This window comes from Acromyrmex echinatior, chromosome 3 (assembly GCF_024713525.1).
Source record: "Acromyrmex echinatior isolate Ae372 chromosome 3, ASM2471352v2, whole genome shotgun sequence".
NCBI lineage: Eukaryota > Metazoa > Arthropoda > Insecta > Hymenoptera > Formicidae > Acromyrmex > Acromyrmex echinatior.
The window spans coordinates 19,669,379-19,689,429 of NC_141854.1; the positions used below are offsets into that span (position 1 = coordinate 19,669,379).

The window sequence follows — 20,051 nt, forward strand, 5'->3', positions numbered from 1 at the left end:
AAATCTGAAAATCATCTCAAAACAGATTTATAAGATGATTGGATGTAAACTCGGATTTTATGAATACTGCTTCTAAATTTTATCTCGATAAAAGAAAACAAGAAACGATGCAGGTGACGATATTGCAACCGATATACATGTATTTATATGCGAACTTGTTGTGTATCTCGCGTAAATGCGCAGATATCATGACTCGCAAAATTTTACCCGCAATGTACGAGAGGGACAGATTCTTTATAAAAATTTTTTTTTTCACTAAAGTTTCAATGATAGGATAACTCCATATACGTTAGATATCAAATCGAAAACTTTCAAATTTCGAAATTTATTTGTATAGAATTTTTATGAACTTTCATACATTAATAAACTCTATAAATATAAATTATCATAATAATAAATTAATATATATTCAAATCTACTGTGAGCGACTCACAAAACTTGTTTTCTATTTGGTACTTGCCACATTATAATTAAATTGCAATCATTTTCATAGAGTCGATCTTTATTATATTCAGACATGAGAAATTAATCTCTATGTACATAATACTTCTGTAATATATCTGTCGCTATACTTTTCATTCTGGATGCACACATATGTGAATAGCTGCAAACGTTCTTTCATTGTTATTTATATGTATTTATTAACACATCATAAAAACTGTTAAAAGATAACTAAAAATATATATTTATATATAACTGTAAATAGTATAATATATATTCATTTATTATAAAAATGTATATTTTTCTTTTTACTTCTCTTATCTATACACTATATCTTGTACTCTTCCACACGAGATGATAAATTATTAAATTATTAAATAATTTTGCGAGCTTGAATACTAAAGGAGTTGGCAAAGATCGTGCTCAAGAATCACAACCATCATATTCCTTACTGCCCGACATCAAGACGAGGCGAGAAGAGCTCCGACGCTTCATGTCCGCGATCCCGCAAAGGCGGCGCTTCGCACGAAAATCGGAACGTGACAACTGATAGCATCATTGTCATGACACGTATAAATTCTTTCATGCGCGCCAATTGCGCATATTTGGGCGAGACTAAATTCGGAGATCCTAATATCTATAAGCCATCTTCTAATCTTTTACAACTAATGAGATTCATTAATGGCAAACACAACAAAGTGGGATATGCATTTTGGGCGATTTGGGGAGCACGCTGAATTCTATTTTTTTTACTTAATTTTATCTGATAAATCTGAAAATCATAGTTAAAATATTCCTAAATCAATATTTTTATAGAACATTAGCAAAGTCTTAAAGACATTACTTAAAACAGTCTTGAAATAAAAATGAACCATTTATATTTAAGATTATACTTAAAACGATCTTAAATATAAAAAAAAAAGATTATGAATACTGGCTTTAATATTTGGGAAAAGGAGACATATTTTAAAAATTTTAAAGAAAAATGGCTGCTTTTATCATTTTGTTGAGCCATATCAGTGAATTTCTCTTTCAATCCATTTTTATTAAAAATAGATGGCTTTACTTTTACTAATATTTGAAAAAAAATCTGTCTTAAAAGATGCTCGTGCGAAACGAACTCTTTATCTAAAATCAAAATTTATTAAATGATTTTACCAATTTATTTTCTTTAGTATTAATAAAAGCCACAATTTTAATAAGAACAGATTGAGAGAAATTTGCTAACATAGATCGACATGTAATGATGAAAAATCAACTGTTGTTTTTTCTGTTTAAATATATATTAAATTTTTTCACAATTATTTTGACTATATTTATCAATAAGTAAAATTGAATATAAAAAAGATGAAATCATAATTCTTATTCTCCAAATTACTCGAAATGCATATCCTTTCATATCACATTGTAATAAAAATTCTAACACTGTAACACACGTATATGTCGTTACTACACAATCATTTTAGAGACGATTTCTATGAACTTCTAATATTCTTGAATATCCATTATATCAAGTTTCCAAATATTCATTAAATATTTTATTATCTTTGTATAAAAAGTTATATATAAGACATATAAATACACATGATGTCATATATAATGCGTTAAAAAAATATTAATTTTTAAAGAGAAAGATTTCAGAAATTATAAGTAAGTATATCATACATTAACTAGATATTTCTCATCATAGATATTTTATTATATCTTTCTCTGACGTAATTTCTTTTTTATTTTTTTTTCTCTGTCGAGGCACGATATTTGTAATTTCAAGAAAATTTGTTTTAGACAAGAATTTCTTTTTTTTTCAATATAAATATTTTGATGTGACACAAGTAAAACTGTCAATATTAATAGATATTTCGATATATATATATTTATAAGATCATTTGGATATTCAAGGAATATTTGAGAATCTTTATATTACGTGAATATGCTGTATGAAATATTTTCTTCACACACAAGAATTTGTATGTAAAAATATTCCATACATCTCTGTATATGTTTGTGTTTATAATTCATCGACGATTTTTCTAAAATCATTTGGCATCCTATTGATATATATTTTTCGCATTATATCTTCGTGCATTACGGGAATAAACTCGTTGAAAATACCAATCTGACTCGTTAGGCTGTGTTGCACGTCTTCGTGCATTTCTACGGGAATAAACTCGTTGAAAATACCAATCTGAATCGTTAGGCTGTGTCGCACATCTTCGTGCATTTCTACGAGAATAAACTCGTCGAAAATACCAATCTGAATCGTCAGGTTGTCGATGTTTGTCATACTTATAAAATCTGCACAAAAAAGCATTACTTTTTAAAACTAATAATTATTTGTAAGCGCATTAAGTTATTTGAATTCGTAATAGATTGCAATATTATATAAATTGTATTTTGTTGGAAATTAGTACCTTTCGTTATCATTCCTTTCGTTTGTATTTATATAGTATTGATTATCTTGTTTCATTATGCGACTATCAAATGAAGAATGTTTAGACATATGATAATCAACTGTGTGCTCTGATATGTGATTCTTTATTTTATTTTGAGAGGGTATATACTTTTTTTCATAATTTGCTTTATCATTAATAATATTTTTGGTGGGATCATTTGATTTAAAATATTCTTTTTTCTTTGGTCTGTTTTTTTCTTTGGCAGGCAAAATTTTTGCAGAGTTTTCGTGATCCATTACAGTTCTCTTGCTGTTTGTATCACATTTATGTTTGTAATTCTTTGTTTTATACTGAAACAAATTTATTATTTATATTTATCACATGAAATTTTTTATATTATACAATTTCTAAATATATTTACTATTTTTACACATATACTATTAATTCATTTACAATTCAAAAAATTATAAGAAATTAATAATATTTTGCACAAATTTACAACTTACAGTCGGTACGGTATCAAATATGCTCATATTAATATTAAATTCTGGACAATAGTTAGTAGAAAGTGGACATGTATTTTTCGGTTGCGTTAAAATATTATCAAAACTATTATCTGATCGTAAGTCATCATTCTTTCCTTCGCAATATTCAACTGACTCTTTAATGTCTTCTTCATTATCCTCAATCAGTTGTTTTAAGAATTCATTATCATATAGTATATTTTTCAAGTGATATAGTTTCTTTCTCAATTGATGTCTTAATTTATTCATATTTTCTAATACCTTAGAGATAAGTAACTGAGAAGTGTTACGTATCTCATGACTGGCATTTTGCAAAAATCTATTATATAATAAAATAGTTTATAATTACACGGTAACTTATAATAAACAAATTATATGTTATTATTTATAGTATATACTTACTTCATAGTACTAAATTTGTCTATATTTTGTCTTTTCTTCTTTTTATTTTTCAAAGCGTCTTTATCATTATCATGAATTTTATGAGTATACTTTTTATCATACTTTGTTTTTAATACTGTATCATCGGTTTTTATGATATGCTCTTTTACGTTTTTTGTCTTTGTATTTTCTTTTGTAGTCGTTTTGTTAATCAAATTTTTTGATGTATAGTTTGAGAAACAAAATTTATCATGATCTTTAAACAACTGATTATTCTTGATCAATTGTTTTAAAAGTTTATCATCAGGTAATTTACTTTTCAAATGACACAATGTTTTACTCAATCTATGTCTTTCTTTAGCATATTTATTATACACTTTAAATATTATTTTGCTCACTTTTTTTACTAAATTAGTGAGAAGTGATTTAGAAGCAATATGCATTCTATCATTGTTATGCTGCAAATAACTGCAAACAATAATAATTTAAATATACAATAATAATTTACTATTTAGACATTAAATATCGATTTATTACTTACTTTAAGACAATAGGATCAAACACAACTTGTGTGTTGTTCATAAGTAATATCAATGTATCATAAAATGCTTTTGTATTATTTACAATATCCAATGTCTTATTAATGTCATTTTTCAAAGAATTATTATCATCGTAAATAAATGTCAGTGATGACAATACATGTAGAGAATTTTGAAGTTGATCCAATGGATATGAAGTAGAATTGAAAAATTCCTTAGTAATTGTGACAGGTTTACTTGTTTTATTAGAAGAATCAGTAATCTCGATAAATTGTGTTAAAATTTGTTCTGTAATTTTTATATCTGTTGGCATATGTGCTTTAATTTCGTTTAACATAGTTTTCACTAAAAGTAAGAATTATGTAAATGAAGTGAATCTACAATAGATCTTGGATCTTTTAAAACATTTTGTTTATCTTTACCATCTGTTAATTCCTTGCAAGTATTAACAATGTTATGACTTGCAGTCTTAAGGCTTTCAACATCAACTCCATTCGAGACTGGACAGGTTTTAAGAATTGTGAAAAAATAACTAAGAGTCACACCAACAATTATACCGAACACATAAGCAATGAGAGTGTTCAATATATCTTTCTATAATAAAAAAAAATTTATACCTTATTATCTAAAAACAACATTAAAGATATTTGATATATAATCTTATTATTATATAACGCAAGAATACTAAGTTTTAACTGAATACAACATTACTACAATACCTGTTTATTTGTTTGTACTTCCAGCATTTGTAGAGATTTGCATGGCCTACGATTAAATTGACAAATTTGGAGATTTGTATTAACAACATCTGTGTCACTCTCTGTTATAATTGATATACCGTCGGATATATCTTCTGATTCTGTGTTTATATAAGATACTTTACTATCATTATCTTTCGTTTTTGCAATCTCATTATCTGAATCCTTCAAAAATAGAAAATGTTAAGCATCTTGTTGATTCAGTTTGGTTTCAACATTACTTGTGTTGTGGTTTCAACAGTACTCAAATTCTAATTACATCATATTTAATATCAATATAATTACTCACCTTTTGTGTCTCGGATGATTGATTTTTGCCATTATGATTGATAATCCAATTTAATTTTATCCAATCGTCCTCATTTCCATCCAGTTGTACCACTTCTACATTAACATCTATGTTATCGAGACATATTTCGTTAATATTTACGTCATCCATCGTCTGTCCCGTAAAACAAAGATTTGTGTAATTTTTTTTGAAGATTTATTAAACACACTGTGAACCGAAATCTGAAAGTTCTTCAACTGAGTCACGGCAGAAAATATATTTTACTGAATATGTGCCAAATAGTCAAATTTCAAGCACAGATTTCAACGATCCATCTCTATAATTTATATATTCTATATATTCCACGATGCTATCCAGATTCTGCTTATGCAGCAAAAGTCACCTTTGTCCTTTGCAGTTATATCAAGAATAGTTTTGATTAAGAAATTGTTAAACTGGTTTGACATCCCCAGTACAGAAGACAGCAAAGAATAAACAATAGTTGTTTTCAGTCACGTTCAGAATAATCGGTGAGAATCAGTCAAATATGATTGGTTCTTACCCGTAGATCCAACTAGCTAGATTGACGCAAGACGCAATACATATTTAACAATTTAAGCTAATAAATGTGAAATAAGACAAAAATAGCATTGACAAGAAATAGTCATTGAGTTATATATATATTATATGTTGTATAAGTGTTTATGTAAACATTCAGAGAAATTTTAGTAATATATATAAATGATTCAAATTATCAAGATTCAAATTATCAAAATTATCAAATTGTATTTCTAAGAAATTGAAATGATTAAATTAAAATTTCGAAAATTCTGATTAAAGTGTATTATTTTTAGCTCAATTTTCAATTTTATAGATTTGAATCATTTGATATATAAAATACATAAGAAAATGCTTTGCTTAGTATACACATCACTTATCTCAAAAATTTCACACTTGCACATTCATTATTGGTCAACACGGACAAATGAGGACCAGATTGCCTTCCACCATATATATGTGTCAGCCAATAAACGCGCTTTTATTTCGCGATTAATCAATTACATTCACAACTTTGATGATTTTTTATTGAAAAAATTCCAATTATTAATATACTCTAATTATTTAAGTCTTTTGTATAAATAATATTTATAGAGATCGCTCAAACTTCATCAATAATTTTATTTGGTACATAACCTCTAAAATTTTTCTAAGCTGTAACAACTGATCGTATATATTTTTCTTTGGCTGAGATTTACATGTTTATGATATCGATGTATTCCGAAAAAAATCTCAGCTCTTTTAACTGCATCGTTGAAATAATAAATATATTTTTTGTTTATATTATTTGTTTTATTTGAAATGTAAAAGCTACAAAGACAAATGTATCAAATGGTAATAAAAAAAACTCATGCGATTGGTAGCCTTAGGAAATCTACAAAATTTTTACATCTGGAGGATAATTTTTTATGTCACATGAGTTACATCTGTTGCATAATTAACATGTCAAATAAAAAATTAAATGACTAGATGAACAGATTTATTTTTTACAATTGAACTTTTTGATTTGTTGTTTATCTTTTTTCTTTTTCTGTCTAAATATCTAATCATATACCTATTTCATTTTAAGTGCAGAAAGTATAACATAGTGCAGTTACACACGAAGAACAGATCTATCATAAGTCTTTATCGTCAGATTTAAAGAATTACTGTATTACTGTGTGCTTCGCAACAACTGAAGTTAAGTATTGTATGTATTTTCTGCGAGTTACTAATTGTAATCTAAAATAGGAAAAAAGAACTTGAGGTAAAACATGAGAAATATTGTATTATTCAGAAATAAAACTCTGGAAAACGTGAAGCAAAAGACTATCGGAATGATTGAGCACAATTTTCCACCTTTGAAAAATGACCGGATACTTAAGGCAACACGTGGCGAGCCGGTTGACAGAATTCCAGTTTGGGTTATGAGGCAAGCAGGAAGGTATCTTCCCGAGTTTCAAGAAGTCAGAGCTCAGCACGATTTTTTCACAGTTTGCCAAACTCCTGAATTAGCATGTCAGGTGACTTTACAGCCGATCGAACGTTTCGATCTGGATGCCAGTATAATATTCTCAGATATCCTGGTGATTCCTCAGGCGATGGGCCTAAAAGTTGAGATGGCACCAGGAGTAGTAAGCACTCTCTCAATTATTTATTTTCACATAACAATCAAATAATATTCATTAATGTACTCCATATTCATTATTGTCTTTATTCTCTATAAATAAGAAGTATCTGTTAGGGTCCAGTCTTGCCTCAGCCTTTAACTGGTCCCAATGATTTATCACGACTCATACGACCAAATGTAAATGAAACTCTGAAGTATGTTGGAGATGCTATAACATTAACTCGACACAAATTGAATGGCAGAGTGCCACTGATAGGATTTACTGGAGCTCCTGTAAGTATTCTAGTATTATCAAAAAAAAGAAAATAAAGTATGAACATATTAAAAATTTCTTTAATACAAGGATATTTATTTTTGTTGTATCCCAAGAAGGACAAGAAAATCAAAATAATATCAATATGACATTAAATTGATATTATTTTGATTTTCTCCTTGAGATATTACATATTAATGTATTTATATATTACATGTTAATAAAATAGTTAATTTGTTTCATATACAGTGGACTCTGATGGGTTACATGATTCAAGGAGGAGGCAGTTCTACAATGGCAAAGGCGAGATCCTGGTTATATAAGTATCCAGAAGATACTCATACATTGTTACAGATGATTACAGATGTTATTGTGGATTACTTAGTAATGCAAGTGAAAGCTGGTGCTCAGGTATATAATTAAATGTATAGTTTTTTTTTAAGGGGGAAGAACTCTTAAAATATATTATGTATTTATATATATAATGACATAAAGCAATAACTGACTCAAAAGCAATAACTATTATATCCTTTTTTCAAGTTGCTTCAAGTTTTTGAAAGCAATGGAAATTATTTGGATGATGCATTATTTACAAATTATTCTTTTAAATATCTCAAACAAATTAGCGAACGTGTACGAAAGCAACTGAAAGAAGCAAATATTCCAGAAGTGCCTATGGTAAAATGTTTTTCATAACTATTTCTAACCAGCAAATTACTTTAAAAATTAAATAGATAAATTATATATAAATATCAAACGTATTTCTAGATTGCTTTTCCAAAAGGCGCAACCATGAATTCTTTAAAAATTCTTGCGATGGATCAAAGTTATGAAGTTATAGGTCTTGATTGGACTGTAGATCCTATAGAAGCTAGAAAACAGCTTGGTGCTAATGTTACATTACAAGGGAATATGGATCCTTGTGCAATGTATTTTTCACAGGTATATTATCTCTTTTTAAAAAATTATAATTTCAATTTTAAATATAATTATTTTATATTAACTTTTATACATGATTATTACTGAAAAATAAAGTAATTAGATTAGTAATAATAGTAACGGTATTATTACTAATCATCGATCGAGAAATATTCACAAATATTATAGAGATATTGAATTTATTCATTATATCGTTTTTAGGATGAAATCATTGATCGTGCACAAAAAATGGTGTCAAATTTTGGTAAAACTCGATATATTGCTAATTTGGGACATGGCATTTTACCGGATACTCCGATTTCATCCATGGAGGCTTTTATTAAAGGAGTGCATTCTGCATAAGTATATGTTTTATAATCAAAACATTATATATGGTTTATAATCAAAGCACTTACTATGCAATGTATTATATAAACAATTACAATTATTGTTATTAAATACATTGCATTGTTTTATCTTTTTCTTTTAATAATTGTATATTAAAATTTTATTATGATATCTCTAATGTCAAAAGTATTTTTTGAATATCGTTTTTCAATAAAGGGAAATCTTGATTCGTTCGTTCCATTACATGTTTCAAATAATCACGAAGAATCTGTTCATTTTGGAATTCTTCATTTAATGTAGCTTCATTCTTGAAAAGCATTTTGTATCGGCCACTTTTAATGTCTTGTAGCATTTTAGCTTTTCGTTGCTTAAAAACTAATGTCTGCAAATTCTACATGTAACAGAAGATTTTTTTAGTTATGATAATATTAATGTTAAACAAATAGTAATTTTTTTTAATCTTATGAAGTTAAGAGGAACTAAATTATTCATATTACGTACATGATATTTAACAGCTTCTATTTGTGTAATTCCTTGATCCAAATTTGGGATATCATTTTGCATCATTTTCAATGCTGTTTGCGATTCGTTGCATTTGTCTACTGCATCCTTTATTTGATTTTCCAGCTCCAATATTCTATTTTCAATTTTTTTTGTATCCTATAATAAACACTTCATTAGAGAAGTGCATTAATTAAACTACTTAATTAAATATAGTAATTAAATATAAGTAATATAAAACTATACTTAATGTAAGTAGAATTTACCTTCACGATTTGTTTTATCTTTAACTTTTGATCTGCAAGACGTTTACGAAATATAACTTTCTGATTATGTTGTCCTTTAGGATCTTTTTTAAATTTGCTCATAACTTTGTCTAATATAATATCTCTTCGTGCAACACAAAATTCCATATCATGGATCAATTTTTCTTGTACCCTACGCAAATGTGAGAGGCGCATTTCCATCTTATGAATTTCACTTTTCATGACTGTGATATCGCCACCATTACTATGGTCATCTCTTAATTTCTTCATCGCTTCTTGCATTAATTTCACCTAAAAGCATAAATTAAAAATCATGATACTTTTCTTGATATAAATAAAAATATATAATATTTGATATTTAAAATATTACTTTCTTCTCCCATGATAAACTTTCTTGTTGCACTGCATCTAGATTATCCTTCAAAAGTGCCTTTTCCTCATATAATTGTTTTAAATCGCTTTGCATCTTTATTAGATTTAATTCTGCATCTTCGAGAGTTTGTATCCCTTCTATTTTTCTAATAGAATTTTTGTCTTCTAATTCCTCTTTCAGTCCTTTTTGAATGACTAATTGTGAATTTATTTGTACTATTCTTTGTTGCAGAAAATTTAATGTCCTCTCCACGTTCGAATCTTCTTTATCAAGCATTTTCAAAGCATGCTCTAGTTTCAAATTTTTTTGTTCCATAATCATAATTTCTTTATTAAGAAGATTAAGTTCTTGCAATTGTAAATCTTTCTGTTGACTCAGTGTAATCATATATCCTTCTTGGCGAATCCATAATTGCTGTGCTTTCTGATTATTTTGCTGAATTTCTTCTATATTTTTTTCCAAGGTTATTATTTTCATATCAAGAGGATTCATTTCTCCATTTTCTTTATGCGATAATATCTGTAAGAAAGAATAATGATGTATAAAATATTCACGTAGAATTTTTATTAATAATGTTCTTACCTCTTCAATGGTTTTGTTCAAATTGATGATTTTTAATTGTTTCCTGTCAATTGCTGAGTCATGCTTTTTGATTTCTTTCTGAATCTCATCTATCTCTTTCCCCTTTTTACTATTATTTTGCAAGAGTTCCTCGAAGTCCATCTTCTCATAAGATATGTTTGAATTAAGTTGTTCCAATTCCAATAATTTTGTGCTATGTGAATTTTCTGTTTCTGCTAGTAACAATTCTTGTTCTTGTATTGATTCTTTAGAATCTAATAATAATTTATTCAAATATTGCGCCGCTTTGTTATGCGCAACTTTTTCTTCCAGTTTGCTATATATTTTTTTTTCTAACTCATTTTGCTTATTTAGATATTTTGTAAATTGTCTATCTATTTCTTCCTCTTCATGTAACAAATATTGCCATTCCTAAAATACAAGAGTGTTATAAATAATATAATCGTGTAAAAATAAAATTTTTAGAGATATATTTTAATTAGTAATTTAACAATGTTTCATGTTTTTTTTTTCAATAAATATACATTAATATTCTATATACATTTTGAGCTGAATCAAATTCATGTTGCTCCTGTTCACTAAATTTTGCTATTTTTACTAATTCAGATTCCAAATTATTAAGTTTATCATTTCCGATTTCCATCAATTTTGTATTATTCAGAATATTGTCTTCTATTCGTGTATACAGTGAGGTCAGATTTTCATTGTTCTCTGTTTCCTTATAAGTTTCTTTCTTTAACTTATCTATTTCCGTTTGTAACGTATTAAAAGATTCACATATTTTCCTGAAACAATATTCATTGTTGCAGTCTTTCATAAGCAAATGAGGAAACTTTATCAAAACAGTTATTTCTTCCTATTAAAGTCATAGATGCGACTTAATTACGATTACTATTGTATGTTATATTAATTTATTTTATCTCTCATTACAATTTTATTCAAATTCTTAAAGATTATCGAGAGATTACGTACTCACGCTCTGTGTTTAGTTGCTCATAAACTTTATTTCGATTAGTAATATTCAGCACAACAGAATTCCAGGCGGTGCATAAATTCGTATGCTGCTTATGCAACGTTTCTAGATCAGTATTAACGTCAGCGATCATCTGATTTATCTGAATTTTTTCTTTATTTTTCAACTGCAGTTGCGTGTCTAAATTGGCTATCTCGTTTTTAATTCTCCAGACTTCCTCCATGAGTTTATATATTATGCAGTCTTTCTGCTGTTTCTGAGCAATTAGATCTCTTTGAATTATCTTATCTTTTTTTGATACTTGTTTAGAAATAATCAAGGCATTTTCGAGCTCTGTTTGCAATTTTGAGAATTGCGCTTGCAAATCAGTAATCTGTTCTAATTCGTGCATGAGATTCTCTTCTTTCCTTTTCTCTTCCAATAATTTAATGTGGGTATCTTTGTGAACCTCTTTGGCATTCTTTACGTGTGTATCTTTCTCTTCGCGCTGCGAAATCACATTTGCTATCATGCTTTGATACTTTTCAATTGTCTTTTGCTGTTGCGCTATTTCCTGTTGAGCATAGTACAATTGTAAACCTTCTGTTTCACGTTCCTTCTCTAGAGCTTTTATATTAATCTCCTGAAATATTTGCAATGAATATTTAAGAATAACATATGTGTTTCTTTTTATTTACCAGACAAATCCTTTAAGTCTAAAAAAATAAGGATTCAAGTACTTACAAGGTCTAATATTTCGCTATTTAACTTATTGTCGATGCGAAGAAGATGTTCTCGTAAAGCATTTTGGAATTTTTGCATCAAAGGGTCATCTGGATCCAGAACATCTGGTAAATTTAAAGACTTCGTATCTATCCAAAACTTTCTTGTAGTTTCCATATTATTAGCAGTATCAGGAGAGGGACCAGAAGTGCTATTTGCAATCAAGGTAGTCATTGTGGAATGTCGTATCACACAATTCTTTGTAAAGAGCTCCTGAAATCATATATATATAGAAATAGCTTTAGACTCGTATCAGACTGTTGTTGATTCACATCAAATTCGTAGTCAAGGGAGTATATGACACATCATCATGATGGTATATAATCAATATTTTCTTATTTGAACTTGTTTTAATACAGTTTGGCTTATTTAAATTAAAAACATTGCATAATAAAATTGCATATGTACGTGAGACATCAAGAATCATCATTTATGAAGAAAAGGGATAACATTATATATTTTTAATTTTTCTTCATAAATAAAGCTTTTGAGCATATTAAGGTAGGTAATAACTATATTAAGATAAAATAGTAAAAATTATATTAAGATAATAAATGTACATAAAATAATTTATTTGATAAAATATTTTACAAATTCATAAAATATTAATTCCCGCAAAATAATTTTATCTTATTTATCGATAGTTGATAATTAAACTTCCAATAATCTCGTCTTTCCACAACATGTAATATAAGATAAGAACATAAATTATCGACAATTATAATTTATAACATCGAAAGATCTTGTAAACATATTAGTAAAAAAAGGGAGGTGTTAAATGGTCTTACGTGGCTTAATAGAGTCGCTCGAGACAGATCGATGTGGATCAAAAAGAAATTCGAATCAACATTACGTGGTTAACAGACAGAGCTTCGTCGGCGCTGTCACCGTCATATGTGGCGCGCGTTAATTGCCACTTTGCCAGTCGTTTCACCGTAGTTTCCGTATTGGTGTTGTGACAGTTCACTCGGAATAGCGCGGCGTCGAAGTTTAATCGTTAGACGAGATGCTCCTATGATCGTCGTGAGACTCGTTGTGGGATTATAGAATGATCGAACTTTGTGTGGACGCTCGTTGAGGGTTAACGTTGGCATAGTGATGCAGAAAGCGCGTGTCAGCGATGAGAATATGGAACAAAGTTGGCCGGAGAAAAGGACGATCAGGTTCCAACAATACGGTACTGACAAGTCCAAAACTCATATGTCATGTCACGACAAGCGCGTGGAGAATGTGGATCTTACGCACTATAGACCGCAATTATCCGACAGCCAAGATGCGCAGAAGAAGAAGCAACGTAAGTAATCGATAACATCCGACACAACACAATTTTCCAATAGACTTGTGTCCTAAGTACATCCCTCGGAAAACTGTGTGATATATTTATAATGTGTTAGAGATATAGTAATTATCGGTACAGCACAGTGGAATGTATGTATAAATCAAGAGAAAAGAAAAATCGGTGACACAACAGCGCATATAACACGCACTCTAGGAGATTAGATAAGATATTAATCATCTGCGAAAATAAAGATCTTAAAATTTTTTATAAAATTTATTACAAATGAGAAACTATGAAGAAAAGGAAGAAACAAATGTGAAATAATCATTGTAAATTTTCTCTTTGAGCAGGTTTTTAATATTTATATTTGTTATAAACCTTATTTTTTGTAATATTTTGTATTATTAATTATTAACTTACTACTTTTTGCTATAATAACAATTACAAATTAGTAAATTATTAGTATTAAGTTATTAGTCCTAATGAACAATTTTTTTTTAATTCTTCATATAATTAGAATTTCTGTACAATTTTATAATTTTTTACAAAATTTTTTAGATTTTTTTATATTGGAAAATTTTTTAAAAAAGATGAGAATTTCCATATCTTTTTTAGAATTCTTCATTATACACGAATTCAGAAATGTTTTAAGATTTCTAAGATTTTTCATTTTTTAATTTCTGAAAAAACTTATAAAATTTGAGAGATATAAGGTATTTTTTCAGAAATCTTCATAAAATATGATGAACTCTTAAAAATATTACGAAATATTATAATATGAGAAATTTTTTCACACACCAAGAAACCCAGATAGCACAAAAAGAATTTAGTAATATGTCATATAAAAAGAATTCTTGTTGCATCTAAAAATGAGTTCAGAATTGATGACATATCACTGAATTCTTTTTAAACTCTTTGTGCTATCTGGAAAAGTTTGTTCAAATAATATTGAATTTTGATCTATTTAAAAAATATACTCTTTTTTTCATAGGGGTATCGTTGATGCAATTTTTGAGAACAGAATTAACGAGAGGTTATCAGCTGGAGCATGACGAGGAAAGATTTTCTGCAAGAAGGGAGAAAGTTTACTCGTTCATGAAAATTCCTAGAGAAGTAGAAAACTTTATGGCGTATGGATTCCTTCAGGTACAGCAACAAACAAAACTATCATGAGGATAAAATGCTAGCTAAAATCTGTTAGAATAATTGAGTATACATATTACATATTAGATGTTTTATTGTTTTTATCATTGCAGTGTGCTGATTCCTTTCTATTTGTGTATACATTTTTACCACTAAGATTTGCAATGGCTTTGTGGGCAGTAATTACAAGACCTTTACGACACTATCTGAGGTATACAAAAGATAATTTAGAGTGAAAGATATTTGTTTACCTAAAAATATTGACCGGCCTCATTTTTAGGGGTAGGAATGAAAAAGATCATGCAAAGAATGCGGAAAGATATTTGAGTCCAGCTGAAGTATGTGATTTATTGAAAGGAATTGTAGTGGTGGGTTGCTGGGCAGCAACCTGGAAAGTGGACACCTCTATGATGTATCATTTAGTTAAGAGTCAATCAGTTATAAAGCTATATATATTTTATAATATGCTAGAAGTAGGAGATCGCCTTTTCAGTGCTTTCGGTCAAGACACTATTGATGCACTGCTTTGGACCGCTACTGAGCCACGATCACGTTCGAATTCCACTCGTACGAAACATTTCGGTACATTACCGCATCTCCTGTTTGCCATCACTTATGTGTGTATCCTTTAATTAATTACATCGTTATGATTAATCCGATCATGATCGAAATAGATTTAAGCTGCAACAAAATATTTACCTTGACTGCTTTCCCATAAAGTGTTGCACAGCATATTGGTGTTATTTCAAGCGACGACGTTAAATGTGGCAATTAACAGCAGTAATAAAGCTCTTCTCACAATTATGATGTCCAACAACGTAAGTTGAGCTAGGAAAGATAAAGTAGTTTTTTTTTTGTATAAAGTATTTCACATGGAGTTCTTTTAGTTTGTAGAATTGAAGGGTTCTGTTTTCAAGAAGTTTGACAAGAACAACTTGTTCCAATTATCTTGCGCCGACGTCAGAGAAAGGTTTCATCTGATTATGCTGCTTCTTGCAGTGAGTCTGCAAACGATGAAGGAATACGCATGGCATAGCGATCGTCTCGCTGTCTTGTTACCCGATTGCGTGACATTATTGTTAGCAGAAGTTCTCGTTGATTGGGTTTGTAAAATAAATTGTGTATTATGGAAAATGCAAACGAGAAAGATATTCGATCAAACATTGAACTAGGATTGTTCATATCATAAACGACTAAATTGGACGACTATTTGAATTTTTTATCATTCATAATTTCTCGTTTGTTTACCATTAACAAATCTTGTGTAAATTGAACAAGATCATTTCCACTGTATTTCTGTAAAGGTGAAACATGCGTTCATCACACGTTTCAACGAGCTGCCTTCGACCGTCTACAGGGATTATACCGTGAGTTTGGCTTATGATATGGCACAGACACGTCGAGAGACGGCATTCTCGGATCCCTCAGACTTGGTTGCGCGGCGAATGGGCTTTATACCTCTTCCTCTTGGAGTCGCCATGGCTCGCGTATTATGTACGACTCTGACGCCATCCGCAAGACCCGCTAACATCATACTTCTATTATTAGCTTACCTTATATTAGTATCTCTTCGTATATTGAATAGTTTAATCATTCTTGGAAAGGCGTGCGATATAATGTCGTCACACACACAACCTGATAAAGATGACGTTCCCACGAAGTCTCCGTCGAAGAATCGTGCCAATAGTGTCGATATGAAAAATCCAAATCTTGGCACGGCTATCTTTTCAAATAGCGCTGTCAGTTTAAACAACGTCTGTTTGAACGAGGCGTTTCTCGAGCCGGAAGAGACACAGAAAAGTGAAAAACTTCAGTGTAATTTTGACGACCTCACGAACGTTACGAAAACTGTGTTAAGGACAGGAAGCGAACCCCTTCTTCCGCAATGACAAATCTCAATAGCGCAATTAAAATGTAATGATTTTTTTTTTATTTATAAATTGTACATATTTCGTTGTACATATATACATGCACAGATATTATATGGATTTTTTTTTGCAATACTTATATATTAAGGTATTTATGTAAGAGTAATAAATTTGGTTACCATTTATTATTAAATTTTCTTATTAAATATCTGTTATATAAGCTGTATATAAAATACGTTTTATTCGCAATTTTTGTTATATTCAATAGTTTCTCATTTTTAATTTCATAAAAATGTCGAAATTATGAAAAAGTGAGTTATAAAAAGATTATATAAGAAATGTTACATAAAAGTAAATACAATAGTCATACTTTTCTTTTCTATCTTATCGATGATCGAATGTGAAGTTCGCGTTTTTACTCACAGTACAGCAAGCAGGATTGAGGATATAATAAATTTAATTGATTCCAGAGTTCTTGTATCTACATCAGTTTGTCAACGAGCGTATGACGAGCGAGTTCATGAGTGGCGCGCAGTGGCGCGACGCACGAATAGTTTCGCCTCCCTCTCCAATTCGAAATCCCTCTCCGTCCAACCATCGTTCCCTATCTCTTTCTCTCTCCCTTTCTCTCGCTTCGTCCTCTTCTCTCCCACTCCGCGCAATCGTTCGATCTCTCGTTCGACCGACAAGCACGGGACCAACGGGACGCGGGACGTCGCGGAGGCGGTGGAGGACGTCGGTCCGCCGCTCTTCGGGAGCCGCGTATCACGCGAATTCGCGCGATAGTAACGACCGACGACGTCCTCGTCGGGTCCCGGTCACGGCGCTCCACGTATGGCTTCTCCTCTTTCGTGCATCAAAACAAGTTGAATGGACGAGGGTACGAAATACCGAGTGCCGATCGGCGACGCCTGCGTGTCTATGCGCGTGTGCTTCGACTCGCTGTGCTTCTCGTCGTCGCAGCAGCCGCGCGCCGACGAGGAGGACGACGTCGCCGCCGTTGCCGCCGCCGCGGTCGCAGTCGCCGGTGCATCGACGCAGCTGCCGACGGACGGCGCCGCGGCTGTCGACGGCGGCATCGGCATCGTCGCCACGACCGCTACCACCACGCAAATCACCCAAGTTCCACTCCACATCGGTGCCGGTGGAGGTGCCGTGATCGCCACCATGGGCACCCCCCTCAGGGAGCTCCAGGAGCTGCTGCGTATCAAGGACGAGCGGATCGCCGAACTCGAGACCATCGTCTGTTGCCGCGATGCCGAGATCCAGGAGTTGCGCAGCCACCTGGACAAATTCCTAAGTATCCTGCCCTTCAGCGCTGCGCCGCCACTCACGCCGACGAAGCCGCGTACCCGCGACCGTGCCCAGGGCATATCCGCGGAGCCGCCGCTCCAGGAGCTCGCGCCTCTCGCGGTGGTCGACAAGAGCGACAGGTTGGTACCACGCGGCACTGTTTTTCTACTTGTTGCTCGCGGCGCGCGCGCGCGCGCGCGCGCGCGCGTACACCGTCCCTTCTTTTTATTCTTTTCTTCTCGCGCGCACCTTGCATGCTCCTCGAATTCTTCAAATGAATTTAAATGAACTCTATTTTTAACACATCAAACGTGTCACTGCGACGCTCCAGCTCGACGACAACTCTGGCTATTCGTTGCTTACTTTGGCATTTCTCACTTTGGCACCTACACAAAACGTGCCAAAAGTGTGGAAAATTTCATGCAGAATTATATTTGGCTAGCGATTTAAATTTGATACGTGCAGAAAGAGATGAGGCTTCATTAGCCGCAATCTTGAATCACGATTCTCAATTAGAATAAAGTTAGTTAAAAGTTAGTTAAAAGTGTATTATAATAGATTTAGCATTTCTTATTTTGACGGCTATAATATATAAAAATGTGCGAAATAAATTTGAGATGTCTAGAAAGATGTATATCTTCACCAGCCATAACTTTGGATTGCGATTCTCAGTCAGAATTCATGTAAAATTAGTTGAAAGTATAAAATAATAAGCTTACTTTGGTATTTCTTATTTTGATATCTTTATATAAAACGCAGCTAAAAATTTTTGTGCTAAAAATGAAGAATTTCATGCAGAATTATATTTGGTCAGAATTATATTGTGTCACAAATTTGATATGTTTAGAAAGAGATGTTCTTTCTAAGTTTTTAGCAACAACCTTGCGATTCTCAATTAGAACCTATGTAAAGTTAGTTGAAATTATAGTAATAGCTTTACCTTGGTATTTCTCACTTTGACACTTACACAAAACGCAGCCAAAAGTGTCAAGAATTTCGTGTAGAATTATATTCGATCAGCAAAACAAATTTGAGATGTCTAGAAGGACGTACATCTTCACAATTTTGAACTGAGATTCTCAGTTAGAATTCATGTAAAATTATTTAAAAAGATGGTAATATACTTACTTTGATACTATATTTCTCACTTTGATATCTACACAAAACACGCAGTCAAAAGTGTCAAGAATTTCACAGTACAGAATTATATTTGGTCATCAAAACAAATTTGAAAGTCTAGAAAGAGATGCGTTTTTAGTCGCAACTTTGCGATTCTCAGTTAGTATCCATGTAAAATTAGACCTCGTTTTATATTTCTCATTTTGATATCTAATACATAAAGAGCAGTCGAAAGTGTGGAAGATTCCACGGAAGAATTGTACTTGGTCAGCGATATAAGTTTGATATGTCTAAAAAGATGCATTTCCAGTCTCTCAACCTTGGCTTATATGATTCTCAGTTAGAATCCATATATAAATTTGCAATTAGTTGAAAGTATAGTAATACGAATAAGACGACTTCGGTAAACACGAGTTTCCTCGCTACAGATATGCAAAAAAAAAAAACAAGCAGGCTCTTTGCAAGTTCCTTGCCCGTGATTATTTTCTCGAGCGTGACCGCGTTCGCGATAATAATTGAATCCCCCGGCTTCAATCTTCGATATTTAGCACTTTCATTCTCGTCGTCGCATTGTCTACATGTCAACGACTTTATTTGCTACGCGATCGCACACATCGTATGCGCGAAGCATCGGCTACGTTGGCGATGTGTCCTCGTCGTCGCCGTCATCTCGTGCGTTTTTATGCGTACGACTCGAAAGAATCTGGACCTTTCTCCTTCGCTCTAAAATTACGCTTTCGCGCCAAAGTAGACACTTTCGCTCGTGGGCATCCGATTACTTCCGACTAGCTCTTATCTTCGATGCTTTTCGAGAGATATGACGTTACCGTCACTATCTTTTAATTAATATCTCTCGCTAAATATACGTTTATTCTTAAGAGATGCGTCTTTACTAGAAACCT

General features: G+C 31.4%; 5 protein-coding genes across 8 annotated transcripts in view; 3 read left to right on the forward strand and 2 right to left on the reverse strand.

The window, feature by feature from the left end:
* Positions 1-309: 309 nt before the first annotated feature.
* Positions 310-5,860, reverse strand: LOC105148735 (uncharacterized). Of its 2 annotated transcripts, XM_011060637.2 has the most exons (9): positions 5,708-5,860; positions 5,326-5,546; positions 4,998-5,201; positions 4,701-4,872; positions 4,281-4,623; positions 3,761-4,207; positions 3,341-3,677; positions 2,853-3,184; positions 310-2,736 (listed from the first exon to the last, which is right to left on the reverse strand). In XM_011060637.2, the coding sequence occupies exons 2-9, from the start codon at positions 5,473-5,475 to the stop codon at positions 2,490-2,492; spliced, it is 2,232 nt and encodes a 743-aa protein (XP_011058939.1). In that variant the 5' UTR covers positions 5,476-5,546; positions 5,708-5,860; the 3' UTR covers positions 310-2,489. The 2 variants fall into 2 exon arrangements, with proteins under 2 accessions (XP_011058939.1, XP_011058929.1); XM_011060627.2 differs by having other exon boundaries at positions 5,326-5,858.
* Positions 5,861-6,895: 1,035 nt separating this feature from the next.
* Urod (uroporphyrinogen decarboxylase) lies at positions 6,896-9,247 on the forward strand. Its single transcript, XM_011060616.2, has 7 exons — positions 6,896-7,051; positions 7,139-7,475; positions 7,586-7,744; positions 7,974-8,135; positions 8,265-8,402; positions 8,493-8,666; positions 8,865-9,247. Exons 2-7 carry the CDS (start codon positions 7,179-7,181, stop codon positions 9,003-9,005), a joined length of 1,071 nt encoding a protein of 356 aa, XP_011058918.1. The 5' UTR covers positions 6,896-7,051; positions 7,139-7,178; the 3' UTR covers positions 9,006-9,247.
* l(2)41Ab (lethal (2) 41Ab) lies at positions 9,154-13,420 on the reverse strand. 3 transcript variants are annotated; one of them, XM_087404846.1, is made up of 9 exons: positions 13,301-13,420; positions 12,409-12,660; positions 11,685-12,307; positions 11,254-11,497; positions 10,713-11,123; positions 10,128-10,649; positions 9,758-10,048; positions 9,492-9,650; positions 9,154-9,381 (listed from the first exon to the last, which is right to left on the reverse strand). In XM_087404846.1, the coding sequence occupies exons 2-9, from the start codon at positions 12,619-12,621 to the stop codon at positions 9,154-9,156; spliced, it is 2,691 nt and encodes an 896-aa protein (XP_087260972.1). In that variant the 5' UTR covers positions 12,622-12,660; positions 13,301-13,420. The 3 variants fall into 3 exon arrangements, with proteins under 3 accessions (XP_087260972.1, XP_011063350.1, XP_087260973.1); XM_011065048.2 differs by having other exon boundaries at positions 13,236-13,376; XM_087404847.1 differs by lacking the exon at positions 9,154-9,381 and having other exon boundaries at positions 9,509-9,662; positions 13,236-13,376.
* On the forward strand, positions 13,331-16,922 carry LOC105148721 (protein TAPT1 homolog). Its single transcript, XM_011060606.2, has 7 exons — positions 13,331-13,741; positions 14,718-14,872; positions 14,983-15,080; positions 15,150-15,490; positions 15,590-15,687; positions 15,757-15,972; positions 16,174-16,922. The coding sequence occupies exons 1-7, from the start codon at positions 13,546-13,548 to the stop codon at positions 16,756-16,758; spliced, it is 1,689 nt and encodes a 562-aa protein (XP_011058908.1). The 5' UTR covers positions 13,331-13,545; the 3' UTR covers positions 16,759-16,922.
* A 526-nt stretch (positions 16,923-17,448) lies between these two features.
* Positions 17,449-20,051, forward strand: part of for (cGMP-dependent protein kinase for) — a 47,145-nt gene continuing 44,542 nt past the window's right edge. Inside the window, exon 1 of the mRNA XM_087404848.1 lies at positions 17,449-18,170. Within this exon, the coding sequence (XP_087260974.1) occupies positions 17,608-18,170 (563 nt within the window). The 5' untranslated portion in view covers positions 17,449-17,607. The remainder of the gene's footprint in view (positions 18,171-20,051) is intronic.

Bases quoted from the DNA above. Each gene is read 5' to 3' on its own strand.
- LOC105148721 (XM_011060606.2), top strand. From the start codon at position 13,546: ATGCAGAAAGCGCGTGTCAGCGATGAGAATATGGAACAAAGTTGGCCG. The intron at 15,081-15,149 runs GTATACAAAAGA...CCTCATTTTTAG, and splicing joins CCTTTACGACACTATCTGAG to GGGTAGGAATGAAAAAGATC. The intron at 15,973-16,173 runs GTTTGTAAAATA...ATTTCTGTAAAG, and splicing joins CAGAAGTTCTCGTTGATTGG to GTGAAACATGCGTTCATCAC.
- Urod (XM_011060616.2), top strand. From the start codon at position 7,179: ATGATTGAGCACAATTTTCCACCTTTGAAAAATGACCGGATACTTAAG. The intron at 7,745-7,973 runs GTAAGTATTCTA...TTTCATATACAG, and splicing joins TAGGATTTACTGGAGCTCCT to TGGACTCTGATGGGTTACAT. The intron at 8,667-8,864 runs GTATATTATCTC...TATCGTTTTTAG, and splicing joins GTGCAATGTATTTTTCACAG to GATGAAATCATTGATCGTGC.
- LOC105148735 (XM_011060637.2), bottom strand. From the start codon at position 5,475: ATGGATGACGTAAATATTAACGAAATATGTCTCGATAACATAGATGTT. The intron at 4,873-4,997 runs GTATTGTAGTAA...TTTTTATTATAG, and splicing joins AAGTACAAACAAATAAACAG to AAAGATATATTGAACACTCT. The intron at 3,678-3,760 runs GTAAGTATATAC...ATTATATAATAG, and splicing joins GACAAATTTAGTACTATGAA to ATTTTTGCAAAATGCCAGTC.